Source organism: Staurois parvus, unplaced genomic scaffold (genome assembly GCF_062004578.1).
Source record: "Staurois parvus isolate SC_StPar_1 unplaced genomic scaffold, SC_StPar_1.0 ptg000153l, whole genome shotgun sequence".
NCBI lineage: Eukaryota > Metazoa > Chordata > Amphibia > Anura > Ranidae > Staurois > Staurois parvus.
The window spans coordinates 23,837,501-23,854,989 of NW_028317949.1; the positions used below are offsets into that span (position 1 = coordinate 23,837,501).

The 17,489-nt window shown below is 41.6% G+C and overlaps 1 protein-coding gene across 4 annotated transcripts in view; it reads left to right on the forward strand.

Moving 5' to 3' along the window:
* The window catches only part of RELCH (RAB11 binding and LisH domain, coiled-coil and HEAT repeat containing), a 214,323-nt gene that overhangs the window by 137,199 nt on the left and 59,635 nt on the right, over positions 1-17,489 (forward strand). For all 4 annotated transcript variants that reach the window (XM_089674859.1, XM_089674857.1, XM_089674858.1 and 1 more), the window contains 5 exons: positions 5,753-5,909; positions 8,516-8,639; positions 8,773-8,821; positions 14,087-14,166; positions 14,340-14,446. In XM_089674859.1, coding sequence (XP_089530985.1) covers positions 5,753-5,909; positions 8,516-8,639; positions 8,773-8,821; positions 14,087-14,166; positions 14,340-14,446 — 517 coding nt within the window. The remainder of the gene's footprint in view (positions 1-5,752; positions 5,910-8,515; positions 8,640-8,772; positions 8,822-14,086; positions 14,167-14,339; positions 14,447-17,489) is intronic.

The following is a 17,489-nucleotide window of genomic DNA, read 5'->3' on the forward strand; positions in this document are numbered from 1 at the left end:
TGGAGCAGCAGATTCTCTTGTTGGGGTAAAAATATCATCCCTTCTGTTATTTATTAACCCATTTCTGCAAAACTGTTAGGACCAGTGTTGACCAGCTTTAGTTCACTTCAGATTTGTTTCTTCCCCATACAAGTAGATGAGAATGAAGAAGCAGCATGAAATCACAGGTGAATGCACCAGCAAGGAATTCTTAATGGTTTCTGAATGATCTTCAACAGATGTCAAAAGGACACTGTATTTTGCACACCACACCTCATAGACACAGACCCTTAATATAGCTTTGTTAATATTTGTGTGCAGGGATACTTTAATGTTTAGTCTGGTAGTAAAATCAGTTCAGAATTCGTACAGAGATATGCAAGCTCTGCCAAAAACTGTTTAGTACTTGGTAAGCAATTTTACATTTACAAGAGCTGTGGCTTGGTTTACCATTCACTAAGCTCAGAATGAAACATAAAATGTGGAACAACCTGCAGTAAGATGTTGCAAAACATTTAAACGACTGTAATGTGAAAGTATATTTGTGTGTGTGGAATTGAAATGATCCTGCAGTATGCTAAATCTTTCACTGAACTCTGTATAGGAAATATTAGAGATACACAAGAGCCTTCATAGTCAGTTGTGTTTGGGAAATGGAAGAATGGCTGTTCACTAAACAGGATTGGCTAGAAAAATGTATCTTTATATGAAATTGCTAGAAACCTTTCTCCCATGAATACAAAAACTAATGTACATTAATCTCCTTGATACTGTCTACAAAATGTAAACGTAAAGCGAGCTCTTTTCAATCCTGGGTATAAGCAGCCGGCATAAGGAAACCTCTAAAACCCTTATTATTATTATTATTATTATTATACAGTATTTATAAAGCACCAATAGTTCACTCAGCGCTGTACATTACAAAGGGGGACAGAACATGTGACAGAACAATAACAATACAATGCAAAACATGAGGGGATTGTGGGCCCTGCTAATAAATATAATAAAATGTGAGTGTGACAGAGAGCGCAAGTTGATGCACTAATATGCTAAAAAGAGATCTACCATCCTTCGAGTTGTAAAATGACCTAACACACACTAGAGCCACCCCGGATTACCTTAGCTGCCTTTCTGACACTCCCCCCCCCCCCCCCGCCTTTTTTTAGTCTCCTGCTTTTTTGCTGGAGCCCCTTGCCCCTACATTGATCTCCCACTCTCCCTACATACTTCCCAGCCTTTCTTCCTACTACTTAAATAAAGGAATGCGCTAAAACCACAAACTATTCCTAATTTAGTGTAGAAACATTAGTGCAAAAAATATATATATCTATTCTCAATATCAAAAAATATCAAAATTATGTGCAAAACAATTTTTTAGTGCATAAGTAATTTCAATAATTAAATTTGTGAATATAAAAAATGTGTCCAATTCTGAATTTCTTCAAATGTCCAAATAAATCCTTTTCAAATTCAGGTGCTCTCAAAGAAATTGTGCCAAAATCCACCACCAAAAGTAAAATTGGGTAACTCACCAGAGCTCCATGCTGATCAATCTCTAGATCAGCAAAAAACGCTTTTTGCTCTGGGAGCAGATGCAATGAATCAACTTCTCAGGTGTGATGATCAATAGCTACACAATCATCCATAAGGTAGGTATCCACCACTCAATATAATGGTTCCAGGAGCATTATATCACTCTCTCTTTTTATATCTCTCCACCGAGGTCATGTTTGGGAATGAAAGAGAAAATCATGGTGCAGCCAATTTTTTTATAAAAGTATCCAACAATTTAATAAAAATTTACACTCACAAAAAGGGTGTCTTCACCGATACCAGTATAACAGCATAAAACAGCAAATGGTATAACAGTCTCCTGTTATACAACAGTTATACAAGGGGCGGTCCCTTGAAGACGTCATTCATGATGAAACTAGTAGGGCTTGCTGGATGCTGACGTTTGTGGAGAAGATTGAGTCACGAGCGCTGTAGTGAGTGTGAGGGGAACAGGAGACTGTTATACCATTTGCTGTTTTATGCTGTTAAACTGGTGTCGGTGAAGACACCCTTTTTGTGAGTGTAAATTTTTATTAAATTGTTGGATACTTTTATAAAAAAATTGGCTGCACCATGATTTTCTCTTTCATTCCCAAACATGACCTCGGTGGAGAGATATAAAAAGAGAGAGTGATATAATGCTCCTGGAACCATTATATTGAGTGGTGGATACCTACAGTTGCAAGAAAAAGTATGTGAACCCCTTGGGATTACGTGGAGTTTTGCATGAATTGGGCATAAATTGTGCTCTGAACGTCATCTAAGTCACAACAATAGAAGAACACAGTCTGCTGAACATAATACTACACAAACATTAGATGCTGCCATGGTTTAATTGCACATAACATGTAAACATTCACAGTGCAGGGAGGAAAAAGTATGTGAAGCCCTAGCTTAATGACTTCTCCCAGAGCTAATTGGAGCCAGGAGTGAGCCAACCTTGACTCCAATCAGTGTGATGATATTGGATGTGTTGCTGACAGCTGCCCTGCCCTTAAAAAACACACACCTGTTTTGGGTTTACTGGTTTCAAGAAGCACTGTCTGATGTGAACCATGCCTTGCAGAAAAGAGCTCTCAGAAGACCTACGATCAAGAATTGTTGACTTGCATGAAGCTGGAAAGGGTTACAAAAGTATCTCCAAAAGCCTTGATGTTCATGTGTCCACGGTAAGACAGACTGTCTACAAAGGGAGAAAGTTTAGCACTGTTGCTACTCTCCCTAGGCGTGGTCATCCTATAGAAATGACTGCAAGAGCACAGCGCAGAATGCTGTGTGAGGTAAAAAAGGATCCCAGAGTGTCAGCTAAAGACCTACAGAAATCTCTGGCACATGCTAACATTTTTGTTGACACATCTACAATAAGGAAAACATTAAACAAGAATGGAGTACAATGGGAGGACACCACGGAGGAAGCCATTGCTGTCCAAAAAGAATATTGCAGCACGTTTGAAGTTTGCAAAAGAGCACCTGGATGTTCCACAGCACTACTGGCAAAATATACTGTGGACAGATGAAACCAAGATTGAGTTGTTTGGGAAGAACACACAACACTATGTGTGGAGAAAAAAAGGCACAGCACACCAACATCAAAACCTCATCCCCACTGTAAAACATGGCGGAGGGAGCATCATGGTTTGGGGCTGCTTTGCTGCCTCAGGGCCTGGAAGGATTGTTGTCATTGATGGGAAAATGAATTCCAGAGTTTATCAAGACATTTTGCAGGAAAACGTACGACCATCTGTCCTCCAACTGAAGCTCCGCAGAGGATGGGTGATGCAACAGGACAATGACCCAAAGCATACAAGTAATTCAACAAAACAATGGCTGCAACAGCACAGAATACGCCTTCTGGAGTGGCCCAGTCAGAGTCCTGACCTCAACCCGATTGAAATGCTGTGGCATGACCTTAAGAGAGCAATTCACACCAGACATCCCAAGAATATTGCTACACTGAAACAGTTTTGTGAAGAGGAGTGGTCCAAAATTACTCCAGATCATTGTGCAGGTCTGATCTGCAACTACAGGAAACGTTTGGTTGAGGTTATTGCTGCCAAAGGAGGGTCAACCAGTTATTAAGTCCAAAGGTTCACATACTTTTTCCTCCCTGCACTGTGAATGTTTACATGTTATGTGCAATTAAACCATGGCAACATCTAATGTTTGTGTAGTATTATGTTCAGCAGACTGTGTTCTTCTATTGTTGTGACTTAGATGACGTTCAGAGCACATTTTATGCCCAATTCATGCAAAACTCCACGTAATCCCAAGGGGTTCACATACTTTTTCTTGCAACTGTACCTTATGGATGATTGTGTAGCTATTGATCATCACACCTGAGAAGTTGATTCATTGCATCTGCTCCCAGAGCAAAAAGCGTTTTTTGCTGATCTAGAGATTGATCAGCATGGAGCTCTGGTGAGTTACCCAATTTTACTTTTGGTGGTGGATTTTGGCACAATTTCTTTGAGAGCACCTGAATTTGAAAAGGATTTATTTGGACATTTGAAGAAATTCAGAATTGGACACATTTTTTATATTCACAAATTTAATTATTGAAATTACTTATGCACTAAAAAATTGTTTTGCACATAATTTTGATATTTTTTGATATTAATTGAGAATAGATATATATATTTTTTGCACTAATGTTTCTACACTAAATTAGGAATAGTTTGTGGTTTTAGCGCATTCCTTTATTTAAGTTCTAGCACTAAGAAATTTATTTGGTTTCTTTGAGGTGGAATTGCTGCTTTAAAGTATTAAGGGTGTGGCGCTTTTATTACACTTGTGATATTTCTTCCTACTACCTTTCTTTTTCATGGCCTACATCGCTGCATGCCTCTACACTTATTAATGGAATAGGTCACTCTATCTCCCCTTCCCTCCACCCCCTCCCAGTCCAATATGAAGGATCTGATCCAGGGTACAATGTTTGGGAAAGGAGAGACCATATAAACGGAACGAGGGCCCTCTATAATTATCTTTGCCACTTTCATAACAGTTTAACTCTGTATACTGAATGCTATGTAAAACATGCTTTATAAGAAATATACATTGAATATGGTAGTGTTTACTGTATCCTTGCTTTTTTTTGTATTGTGACATTTAAAAATCTAAGTGGCATTAAAAGAAAAAGCAATCAGCGCTAGTAAATTCAGACTCACCAATTACATGCACAGAAAGGGGTTGTCTGCAGCAGAAATTAACCAAGGAGACTGGATCAATATAATTTGGAACTTGATATATTAATTTCTGTTGGTTGCTCAGAAGATACACTGTTTCACAATAAAGTTTATTTTAATGCAAATCAGAGCTTCCCTACCTGTCACTGATATCCAGTAAGCCGATTCAGAGCCGTTACACAGACTAAGGATCAGGTCGGATTGGCTGCTAATTTCTTCTGACAGATTTTAACTGCTGGTCTGTGTGGGACTCTTAAGTGATTTAGTCAACTATCGTGGACATTATTATTACTGACTTTTTATACTGCCTTGATTTATACAAGGTTTTTAGTGTTCTCCTAGGGTATGTTCTCTGTACTGTCTTCTGGCACATTAAAAATATAAGCAATGATTAGAATAAGAAAAGAACATTTCATAGTGAGAGGTGAATTGCAGCTAACATGCACCCTTATGGTGTTTTTCTGATGTGTTACTGGGCTGTTGAAAGCATTACTGAGTATCAAGTGACTGTAAATACCAGTACCTTACCACCTGCTATTATTTCGTCTGATTTTCTTACCTTTACACTGAAGCATTGTTTGACTTATGTACTATTTGGGCGTGTTCTTGTGTGTGAGTAAATCCTTCTCCATTAGTTGTGTTGACTTACAGGTTACAGTTGGAATATCACTGGTTTTGTGTTTTGGTATGATGGCAATTTCTGTTCCTTTTATATTGGGTTGAGATTGATTATAGTGTAAAAAAGTCCCTTTTTCTTTTACTTACCCTTGCGGGAAAGCTGAGTGACTATGACCATGTTTTCACGTGAAGCTAGAGCTTAGTTTATGATGGTAATGTGGTATTGCCACCTCTGAAAGTCTACAAAGGAAATCCCCATAGTTGTCACGTTGCTTTGTGATGCTTTGATGTTACTATGCCAGTTCTGTTTATGATTACTGATTAGTATCTTGTCAGAGAAAATTTGTAGGTTGAAGAGAGACGCTTTCCATATTCTAGAAGCCATATCTAACTATTGCTTACATTATCTTTTATAGTGACTAGATTTCCTCGGCCCATCTCGCCTCTACAAGATGTACCCACCATCATTGGCAGTCGTGAGCAGCTAGCTATACTACTTCAGCTTTATGATTACCAACTGGAACACGAGGGTACCACGGGATGGGAAACTTTACTTTGGGTTGTCAATCAGCTGTAAGTTGGTGTCTTGTTTCCACACAATTTTTCAAAATACGTGGCATCAGATATGTTTTCATGTTAAACGTATGCATCTGTGCTAAATAATTTGTAAGTGTAACAGTTACAAGTATAGATCACCTCTCATCAAGTTATAATTGTTCCCAAGAAGATGTTTATCTGCTTTTCCTTCCAGAAGGACAGGGCCATGTTTGTTCGGGTAATATGAAGGTTCAACATCTACTTAATGGGTGATACAGTCACTTAAATCATGACACGTCACTGGGCAAAAGCAAATGCTTCCTCCTGTATGTAACAGACCAATAATATCATCTTGTCCTTAAAGAGGAGCTCCAGTCTCACCCCCCCCCCCCCCCAAAGAAAAGTGCCAAATGTGGCAGTGGAGTGGGGGAGGACTTTCCCTTTTGGAAGACCTCAACCATAACGTCCTATTGCAAAATCTCAAGCTTCAATGCGTAGCTCAAGCTATTATTCTGGTAACATATGCCTCTGCAGTGTATTTCGTTGAGGTGGTTTTTTTTTGTTTTTTTTTCAACTCAGTGGAGTGAAGGAGTAATCATGAGATCCATCTAAAAAAAAAAAAAAAAAAAAGTCCTTCACACTGCATCCTCTTTTCATTACTTGAGAGTCCCCTGGAGAGTCCCCATATGGCTCAAGCAGTTAAGCCATTTCATTACTTTGGGAAAATATCTCAATGCTCTACTATCCCTGATCCTGTGAGGAGGGAGAGAGCAGAGAGCTGCTGCTCTGAGGCACAGAGTTGAATCAAGATCAGGCTCAGGTAAGTATTGAGTGGGGGGGGGGTAATGACTGCACAAAGGTGTTTTTTTTTGTTTTTGTTTATTTTTTTTTTAACCTTAATGCAGAACATTTATTAAGGTAAAAAAAAACCTTCAGCCTTCAAAACTTGCAGTCCTGGCTCCTTTGTTATGGGGACACACACTGCTTGCTCGCTTCTGACCTGTGTGTCTCCAAGGCCATGCTCCATAGATGCACACAGCAGGATGTGGCACCCCCCCCCCCCCAACACACACACACACGCACACACACACACACGCACACACACACACACACACACATGCCTTTTCCTGCTGTTTGAGTCCCTATGTGAAGAGAAAGTAATGGGAGAAGAGATGCAGCTATTCAGAGTGCTGATTTCTGCTCTTCCCCTTCACGCATTATGGCGTACTTTTGGGCATGCACAGTTTGCGCACCTGCAGAGCCACGCAGTGGCGCGATCTGTCACCGGCCGTGTACCTCGGACACGGCCGATGACAGATCTGAGTACCGGCCCCCGTTGCCAGTACCATGTGACCAATAACAGCAGGTCACATGACAGTTGTATACAATGGATGGCTTCATTCATGCCATCCATTGTATATTAGTGTGCCTAGCTGTGAATGGTCACAGCGATCACATGCACAAGCTGCGCCAATCACAGCCCAGCTGTGTCATGTGATTAGCCGTGGCCAAATCACAGCTAAGCACAACAACAAAAAAAACCCCTGAATGAATCGATGTCATTCAGGTAAATGCTTGCTTATAGCAAAGTAATTCTTTGCTATAAGCAAATTGTGTATAAAAAGAAAATACTGATCACTTCCCTACAGTAGTACTATGGTAACATTTGTACTACTTTGGTCATAGTGAAATATGAAAAAAAAATTAAAAAAAAAAGAAAAACAATGTAGTAAGTTAAAAATAATAAAAAAATTATATTTTTTTTTTCCCTACTGTCACCAGTCAATGTCCCTGATCACCGCCATGCCAGTTATATGATGACGCTGTACTGCACTGGTGACAGTATGTAAAAAACAAATGGTGAAATAATTTTTTTCATTTTTTCATTTTCCGAAAAATTATGACAAAAAAAAATACAATTTCAAAATACTCGCATGCCTCCTATGAAGTATGTCGGACTGTCTACTTTGCAAAAAGGGGTCATTTGGAGGATATTTGTACTATTCTGATATTCTTGGACCTCAAGAAATTAGATTGGCTGTCAGTACTTCAGGATTGATCAATATTCAGATCTATACCATAGTTTGTGAACTCTATAACTTTCCTACAAACTAAAAAATACATCCTAATTTGGGTTATTTTCACCAAAGACATGTAGCAGAATACATCTTGGCCTAAATTTATGAAGAACAATTATTTATTTGCAAACTTTTATAACAGAAACAAAGAAAAACGTGTTTGTTTTTTTCCAAAATTTTCAGTCATTTTTTTGTCAATTTAGCAAAAAATAAAACCCCCAGTGGTGATTAAATACCACCAAAAGAAATCTCTAGTTGTGTGAAGAAAATGATAAAATTTTAGTTTGGGTACAATGTTGTATGACCGCGCAATTGTCATTCAAAGTGTGAGAGCGCTGAAACCTAAAAAATGGCCTGGGCAGGAAGGGGGTAAAAGTGCCCGGTATGGAAGCGGTTAAGCATGCGTATCGCATTTCAATTCGGAACGCTTTTAAGTGGCTAATCAACCAATTTAATTTAATAGGAAAAATATGAAAATGTTACAGGTTTCAGCTGTGTGTTTTTAGTCTTTTGCCTGAAGTTCGGTATTATGTTTAATTAAAGTTTTCTTTTTGTATTTTTTAGATTACCCCAACTTATTGAGATAGTTGGTCGCATTAATGTTGCCTCTACGGCTTGCGTTCATGAGTTTTCAAGGTATTTCTGGCGACTGTGCAGAACATTCGGAAAAATATTTACAAATACAAAGGTAACCATGCAAACCGTTTTAGAAATTGAATAGCCTACATGTGTGCTGGTATGTGCCTGAAGCATCTATTCACCTACTTTGTATTCTTATGACCTAACAATACTATAATATCAATCATTATCTATATTTTCAGGTGAAGCCACAGTTCCAGGAAATATTGAGGCTGTCTGAGGAAAATATTGGTAAGGGTCATTAAATACGATAAATAAAAGTGACACTTTATCATTTCTAACTGACACTGAGAATACTTGTAACCACCTATGAGAGCATTAGAGATGGCCCTATACGTTGTTCATTGTGAATAATGTTGCTTGTATGAACTAGTTAATGCACCGTCCATTCATTTGGTGATTTGGGGGTTATACAGTAAACATTCTGGTCCAATTGATTAGAGATTGGCAAGCATACCTCAATCAGCTAACATTAATGAAGTATTTGTCAACGTCCTAGTGGTTAGAAAGCTCTCTTCTCCTTCCTGAAGAACAACTTAGCAGCTTTCTGAATGCATCAGATCCATTGTCTTGAGACAGCCACCCGCTTCTACATGCAAGTGGTACCCCTAACTCATCTTCACTGAATCATGTAAACTACTTTGGGCTATGGATGATGCTCAACTAACTACTGATAAATTTTGTTTTGGTCACTTATCTTCAAACTAACGTATGACAGATCGAATCCTGGTTTTCTTGATAAAAATGATTTTCTATTTTGCACTGAAGTTCCTTTTTCTTTATAACTTTGTGGTCTGTATATACATATATATATATTGGGGAAAAAAGCAAACTTTTACTGGACATGAAGGCAAAAATGTGTGGTTGTTGCTTCTCCTTTGTTGATGGGGCTGTACCAAACATTGTTGTCGTGTAACAAACTGGGGTCATTTTAATTCAAATCCCTCTACTGTAGAGGTAATCTATAAAAGTCAATAACTTAGGACACTTCAATGAAAACAACTGTGAACAGTTACAGACTGGGTCAGCCAACCAGTTGAACCTCTGAAAGAGGCAATCCAAATATACAGCAGACTGGAGTGCACAAAAATTGGAGAGGAAGGGCGTTGGCCCATTTCCTGAACACTTGTGTCTGTTTTTTTTTCTTTCTTCTTTTTTATAGAGGTAGACAAACTTCACAAGTCTATTAATACTTGTCAGCAGTTCAAGTTACAGGTTGTTATAATGTCTGTCTGGAAAATTTGAAATGTTTTGTTAGTTATTTAGTGCTTCGAGATAACGCTGGGTGTATTTTTCTTTAGGTCTTTACTAAGGCTACGTTCACACTAACGTTGTGTGCATGCGGCAGAGAGGCGTTTGGGAAGCGTTTTTACCGCTTCCCAAACGCCTCTGGCAATTCTGCACATTGCAGCACATGGTGCTGTTCTAACGGGAGCGGTAGCTGCGCGGTGCGGCAAAACGGACGCCTCTGGACGAGTCAGGAGGCGTTGAAGCCTCCTATTCTTGTCTATGGTGCCGCTCCACAAATGACCGGCGTTTGTGGCGCGGTTGCGGGGCGTTTGCGGAGCGGTAACACCATACAAACTTCATCCTAGGTGTTTGTGGGGCGTTTTTAACGCTCGGCAAACGCCTAGCAACCACCGCTAAACCGCGCATGCGGCGTTTGTGGAGCGTTGAAAAACGCTCTGCAAACGATGGACCAACGCTTGCCCAACGCTATAGGGGCGTTTGGCAAGTGTTGGTAAAACAGTCAAGTGTGAACGAGCCCTTACATAGGGGTTGATTTACTAAAACAGGAGAGTGCAAAATCTGGTGCAGCTGTGCATGGTAGCCAATCAGCTTCTAACTTCAGCTTGTTCAATTAAGCTTTGACAAAAAAACTGGAAGCTGATTGGTTTCTGTGCACAGCTGCACCAGATTTTGCCCTCTCCAGTGTTAGTAAATCAACTCCATAGTATCCTATTGCAGAGCTTGGAAAGTTTTAAATTGGTTCTAGCAATATGGTTTTTAATGAGGTTTGGTACAGTGACGTGGCAAACCTAATTTGTGTTGGGGGTTCCTGATGAATTTCTTGTGTTCAGGACCATACCTATACCCAGCTAAGGCATTAATACCACACCAATGCTGCCTAGTAAAATGTAGCAGTTGTGTGTTAAAGCTGTTTGGGACAGCAGCCTAAACATGATGACATTAAAAGGTAGGTACTTTCCCTTAAAGTGGTTTTAAAGGCTTAAGTTTTTTTACCTTCATGCACTCTATGCATGAAGGTAAAAAACCTGTGTGCAGCAGCTCCCCCTAATACTTTCCTTTGCCCCATGTCAATCCTGGGTCTCTCCGACCTCATTGGCTGAGACAGCAGAAGGAGCCATTTGATTCCTGATACTGTCATAGCCAGTGAGGAGAGAGCAAGGTGCAGGGCTGAGCCGCATCTGTGTGTGAATGGACACAGAGCAGTGTCTTTGGAGCAAGCTTACTCGGGTGCTGTCATAGCAAGCTGTTTGCTATGGGGATACTTTGCAAGAGGGACGGGCCAGGAGCGCCAGCAGGGGACCTGAGAAGAGGAGGATCGGGGATACTCTGTGCAAATCCATTGCACAGAGCAGATACGTATAACATGTTTGTTATTTATATATAAAAAAAAAAGAAAATCAGCCTTTAATCAATTTAAATCTGACCTCCAGTCAGCTATAAGGACATTCATTAGCTACAGTTCTTCAAAATTTCTTAGTACAGTATATTTAAGGTGACACTAAATCATATCCTCATTTTTTATAAATAATCCATAGACTTCTACTAATTAACGGGCTTGTAATCTATTTTTCATGAAATTATTTTACTGTGTTTTTGCCTCCTTGTAATGTCCACCATGAGTTCATGAACCTTTTTAGCTACATTCCTACATACAGTAGGACCATGAACATGAATGCAGCCACTCTCTAACAGGAAGTCAGAACAAACATTTTTTGGAGAAGGCTGAGGGCAAAAGAATGTGATTTTTGGGGTTAAGAATACATATTTTAGGTCTGTTTTTGTATGTGTGTCACTTTAAAATACAATTCGTAACACTATCAGAGCTTTGGTTATCCTCTTCTACACTTTGGGACTGAGAGAAGAGGAGCAAACTGTGTAATCTGGCCAGACTCTACTTGTGTCACACAGGGCTATCGGTCATAAGATGGCCATAGACTTTAAATGAAAGTTTCTCTGGTGTCCTTTGGAACTGCCAGTCTGCAGTTCAATGTGCAACACCCAAAAATAAGCATTTTTGGGAAACCAAATGATCGACTTGGACAGTCACTATTGCCTTCTCTGCATGGGGCTTTCCTTCCAACATTGCACTAAAGAGGATGTTACAAAACTTTCTCCAGCTATCAGTTTCTAATTCACTTAGTTGGGCACTATGGTACAGCATAGAGCTTGACTGATTTACTACACAGGCACTTCCATTCTGTCAGATTTTGTTACCCAAAACTTATATATACCGTATTTTTCGCTCCATAAGACGCACTTTCTTTCCCCCCCAAAAAAGGGGGGAAAATGTCAGTGCGTCTTATGGAGCGGCCGGTCCGGTATTTCCACCGCCGCTGTGTCAGAATACCGGGCCGGCCGCTCAGCTCTGCAGTGGGACCTTACCTGTTCCTCTATCCAGCGGCGCGCTGTTTTCCCGGGTTCTGTAGTGTGCGTGACAGCCGGGTGCCAAGTGCGCATGCGCAAGAAGCGGTGCTCTTTGTGAATGGTAAGGCGGTACCTGGGACACATGACAGATCCCAGAAGCCGCCGAACCAATCACAAAGCGCAGCGCTTCTCGCTCATGCGCACTGGGCATCCGGCTGTCCGCCGAGCACCCACACTACAGAAGCCGGGAAGACAGCGCGCGGCTGGATAGAGGAACAGATCAAAGAACAACTCCGCGAAAGTAAGAGCGGATACCTGTCAAATTAAGGTACCCGCTCCCCCCCTCCCCAAAGGTCAGCAGTCATCTCCTGTACTATTTCCGCAGTCTCTGGTCATCTCCTGTACTGTGCCCGCAGTCTCTGGTCATCTCCTGTACTGTGCCCGCAGTCTCTGGTCATCTCCTGTACTGTGCCCGCAGTCTCTGGTCATCTCCTGTACTATGTCTGCAGTCTCTGGTCATCTCCTGTACTGTGCCCGCAGTCTCTGGTCATCTCCTGTACTGTGCCCGCAGTCTCTGGTCATCTCCTGTACTGTGCCCGCAGTCTCTGGTCATCTCCTTTACTGTGCCCGCAGTCTCTGGTCATCTCCTGTACTGTGTCCGCAGTCTCTGGTCATCTCCTGTACTGTGTCCGCAGTCTCTGGTCATCTCCTGTACTGTGTCCGCAGTCTCTGGTCATCTCCTGTACTGTGTCCGCAGTCTCTGGTCATCTCCTGTACCGTGTCCGCAGTCTCTGGTCATCTCCTGTACCGTGTCCGCAGTCTCTGGTCATCTCCTGTACCGTGTCCGCAGTCTCTGGTCATCTCCTGTACCGTGTCCGCAGTCTCTGGTCATCTCCTGTACCGTGTCCGCAGTCTCTGGTCATCTCCTGTACCGTGTCCGCAGTCTCTGGTCATCTCCTGTACCGTGTCCGCAGTCTCTGGTCATCTCCTGTACCGTGTCCGCAGTCTCTGGTCATCTCCTGTACCGTGTCCGCAGTCTCTGGTCATCTCCTGTACCGTGTCCGCAGTCTCTGGTCATCTCCTGTACCGTGTCCGCAGTCTCTGGTCATCTCCTGTACCGTGTCCGCAGTCTCTGGTCATCTCCTGTACCGTGTCCGCAGTCTCTGGTCATCTCCTGTACCGTGTCCGCAGTCTCTGGTCATCTCCTGTACCGTGTCCGCAGTCTCTGGTCATCTCCTGTACCGTGTCCGCAGTCTCTGGTCATCTCCTGTACCGTGTCCGCAGTCTCTGGTCATCTCCTGTACCGTGTCCGCAGTCTCTGGTCATCTCCTGTACCGTGTCCGCAGTCTCTGGTCATCTCCTGTACCGTGTCCGCATTCTCTGGTCATCTCCTGTACCGTGTCCGCAGTCTCTGGTCATCTCCTGTACCGTGTCCGCAGTCTCTGGTCATCTCCTGTACCGTGTCCGCAGTCTCTGGTCATCTCCTGTACCGTGTCCGCAGTCTCTGGTCATCTCCTGTACTGTGTCCGCAGTCTCTGGTCATCTCCTGTACTGTGTCTGCAGTCCAGTAGTTCAGAATTTTTTTTTTCCTGTTTTCTGCCTTTAAAACCTAGGTGCGTCTTATGGTCAGGTGTTTCTTATGAAGCGCAAAATACGTTAGATGCATAACAGGTAGTTTCACCAAGCAGTATTTACATTTATTTAATGGTTTTTGAATAAATTCATAGCTGTAACAAAGATCAGACTTTTATATTTGTCTTGAGTTTTACTTTTGAATGATCAGCGTAAAGAGTACATATGTTCAGTAGAAACTCCTACTTCTTGGAAATGTTGGCTGCTTTACTTGAACTATTAAATTCTTACGTGGAGTTTGTGTTTCAGATTCTGCAGCAGGAAATGGTGTCCTGACAAAAGCCACTGTCCCAATTTATGCAACTGGAGTTCTAACGTGTTACAATCAGGTATGCCAGGTACTTGGCTTCACTACAGTATGGTTTTTGCCTTGCGCATTCTGAAATTTGTTCACATTTATTTAATTTTAAAATTAAAGCTGAGAACCATAATCATATGAGCCAATTTGAATGTATAAATGCAGCATTCTTATCCTAAAGCAAGTATTCCTGGTTTTGTATAGGAAGAAGACCGCAAGCTGCTAGTTGGCTTCCTTGAAGATGTGATGACCATGCTCTCATTATCTCATGCACCACTGGATAGTTTAAAAGCATCCTTTGTAGAGCTAGGGTAAGCAAAATCTGCATATATTTGACACCTGCATCTGTCAAGAGTTCAAATTTTTCCCCACTCTATCCAAAGCTAAAAAATGTTTACTTTAAAGTCGAAACTCTTGGGAGATAATAGGATTAAGGGTCAGTTCACACCTGAATCTCACTAGGTAGCGGTCTGTGTCCCTGTGTGATGTCCCTGTGTGATGTCCCTGTGTGATGTCCCTGTGTGATGTCCCTGTGTGATGTCCCTGTGTGATGTCCCTGTGTGTGCTTCACTGCGGTGCAGTTTTCAGCCTATTCATTTGAACAGGCTGAAATTGCACTGGATTGCACCAAAAGTAGCGTATGCCCTACTTTAAAACTCTCTGCAACCAGGTCAAGTGGTACTGTGATATCATGCAATTCGGTGCAGGCAAATGCATTGTGTTTAGGGTGTCGTTAGGAATACATGAATACCCACACCAGATCACACATTCTGTGCATTTTGAACGCAGTGTGGCAAATGCTCATGAACGCAGGTTTTCTGCACCGCATTCTGGTGTGAACAGGCTCTGAAACTGAATCCAGTTGTGTATTAATTGGTTACAAAACATTTTATATTTATTGTGAAATACAACCAGTATCTGTATGCAAATTTGTCTTTATATTCAATTTCTGTAAGCCCATGCTTGTAGAGACTCTATAACCCAGTGTTATAATACAGATAGGATTCACTGCATTCTACAGTGCTTTTGGTCTAACACTGGGAGCTTGGTGACGGGGTGGGGTTAGAGCATACTAATGACTCGATCAGTTTGGTGATGTTCCGATGGCAGTGTTCAATAAGTGGGCTGGGGGCAAATTAGTAACCATGTTGTAGTACTTGGCAACAATGAAGTAACTTGTCACAGATATAACAATGTCTCTACTACACACTTTTTTTTTTATATATATTTTTCCATAATAAATGGCTTATTTAGAGTGTTAAACATTTACTACATGCTGCTAGCGATTCCAGCACAAGCAGGAAATGCTAATGTTTTTTTTTTTTATTGTACACTTTTGAAAGTTGAAACCAGTTTTGTTAGAGCTGATGAAGGCAATAGTCCTATTGTCCAACAATGTACCAACCGCACCCAGGTCATTGGTAACAAAACATAACATGCATAACATACTAATGTAGTGTTGCATAAATTCTGTCACATGTCTCAGTTCTGTCACACTGCCAGTTTTAAGCAATAGACATACTTTTACTATAAATCACTATAAAACAGAAGATTTTTGGGCCAACTGGGCATCTGGTTTAGAGCACAGATGCAAATGGACATACATGGCTCTATAATATCAGGCTGTATCTGTACTGTAATTTTGGGCTTATGTGGAGAGTCATTTGGCCCAGGAGCAAAAGGGAAGATTTGCATCGTTCTTCCCTCTCTCATTAAATGAGGTATAAATAAACCCTTTTATTTTTGGGATTTTTATTAGAATATGAAATGGTAAGTAAATACACTATATGGCCAAAAGTATTGGGACACCCCTTCAAATCATTGAATTCAGGATTTCCAATCACCTCCATGGCCACAGGTGAAAAAAATCAAGCACCTAGGCATGCAGACTGCTTCTACAAACATTTATGAAAGAATGGATCGCTCTCAGGAGCTCAGTGAATTCAAGCGTGATACTGTGATAGGCTGCCACCTGTGCAATAAGTCCATCCATGAAATTTCCTTGCCACTAAATATTCCATGGCCAACTGTACACAAAAATATCCCCCTATGGGACTTTAAAAACACTGGCTCTGATAACAATTGCATGGATATAGTCCCTTAAAGTTGGAACAATACAGCATTCCCAAAATTACCCCAAGTGATAGGCCACGTAAAATGACAGAGCAGGGTTAGCGCATGCTGAGGCGCACAGTGCGCAGCAGTCGCCAACTGTATGCAGAGTCAATAGCTAAAGACCTCCAAACCTCATGTGGCATTCAGATTAGCATAACAACCGTGCGTAGAGAGCTTCATAGAATGGGTTTCCATGGCTGAGCAGCTGCATCCAAGCCTTACATCACCAAGTGCAATGCAAAGGGTTGGATGCAGTGGTGTAAAGCACGCCACCACTGGACTCTAGAGCAGTGGAGACGTGTTCTCTGAAGTGATGAATCACGATTCTCTATCTGGCAGTCCGACGGCCGTGCTCTGAAGAAGAGGTAAGTCCTCAAAGTGTTAGCCTGTTGGAAGTCCAGGGTTCCCGTTGTGGACGGTCACGCAGTGTGGATTGGAAAGTGCTGTTCTTTATGATGTGCCTTTGACATCATTGCCGTTTGTGAGTGCGATAACTATCTTTATTTCCTAAATAAATGTTTTTTTATGGTAATGCAGTAGGCTGGTGCACCCTCTGTTTGTTTTATTTAAATCCGACGGACGTGTCTGGGTTTGGCGGTTGCCAGGAGAACAGTACTTGCCTGATTGCATTGTGCCAAGTGTAAAGTTTGGGGGAGTGCGGGTTATGATGTGGGGTTGTTTTTCAGGGGCTGGGCTCAGCCCCATTAGTTCCAGTGAAGGGAACTCTTAAGGCGTCAGCATACCAAAGACATTTTGGATAATTTCATGCTCCCAACTTTGCGGGAACAGTTTGGGGATGGCCCCTTCCTGTTCCTATATGACTACACACCAGTGCACAAACCTTGTGGAAAGCTGGCCCAGAAGAGTTGAAGCTGTTCTAGCTGTGAAAGGATGGGGCGGGCAACTCCATATTGAACCCTACGGACTAAGACTGGGTGCCATTAAAATTTGTGGGTGTAAAGTTAGGCGTCCCAATACTTTTGGCAGTATAGTGCATCTTCTGTTTTAATGAGGCTCTGCTATTCCTAGCAGTAGATTAGCTGAGGGCTTTTTTGTTGTGTTACAAACCTGTGCAGCAAAGCAACAGATTCTCTTAGGTGCTGGTGATTAGAAACATGTTACTCCCTAAATACTGGCGTTACATGTTCCTAATGGTAAACTTAGTCTTTGACAGCAGCAGAGAAAAATTTCCTACTTTTAAGTTTTGATTTGTAAAGGAACTAAAAACAGTGACCATAC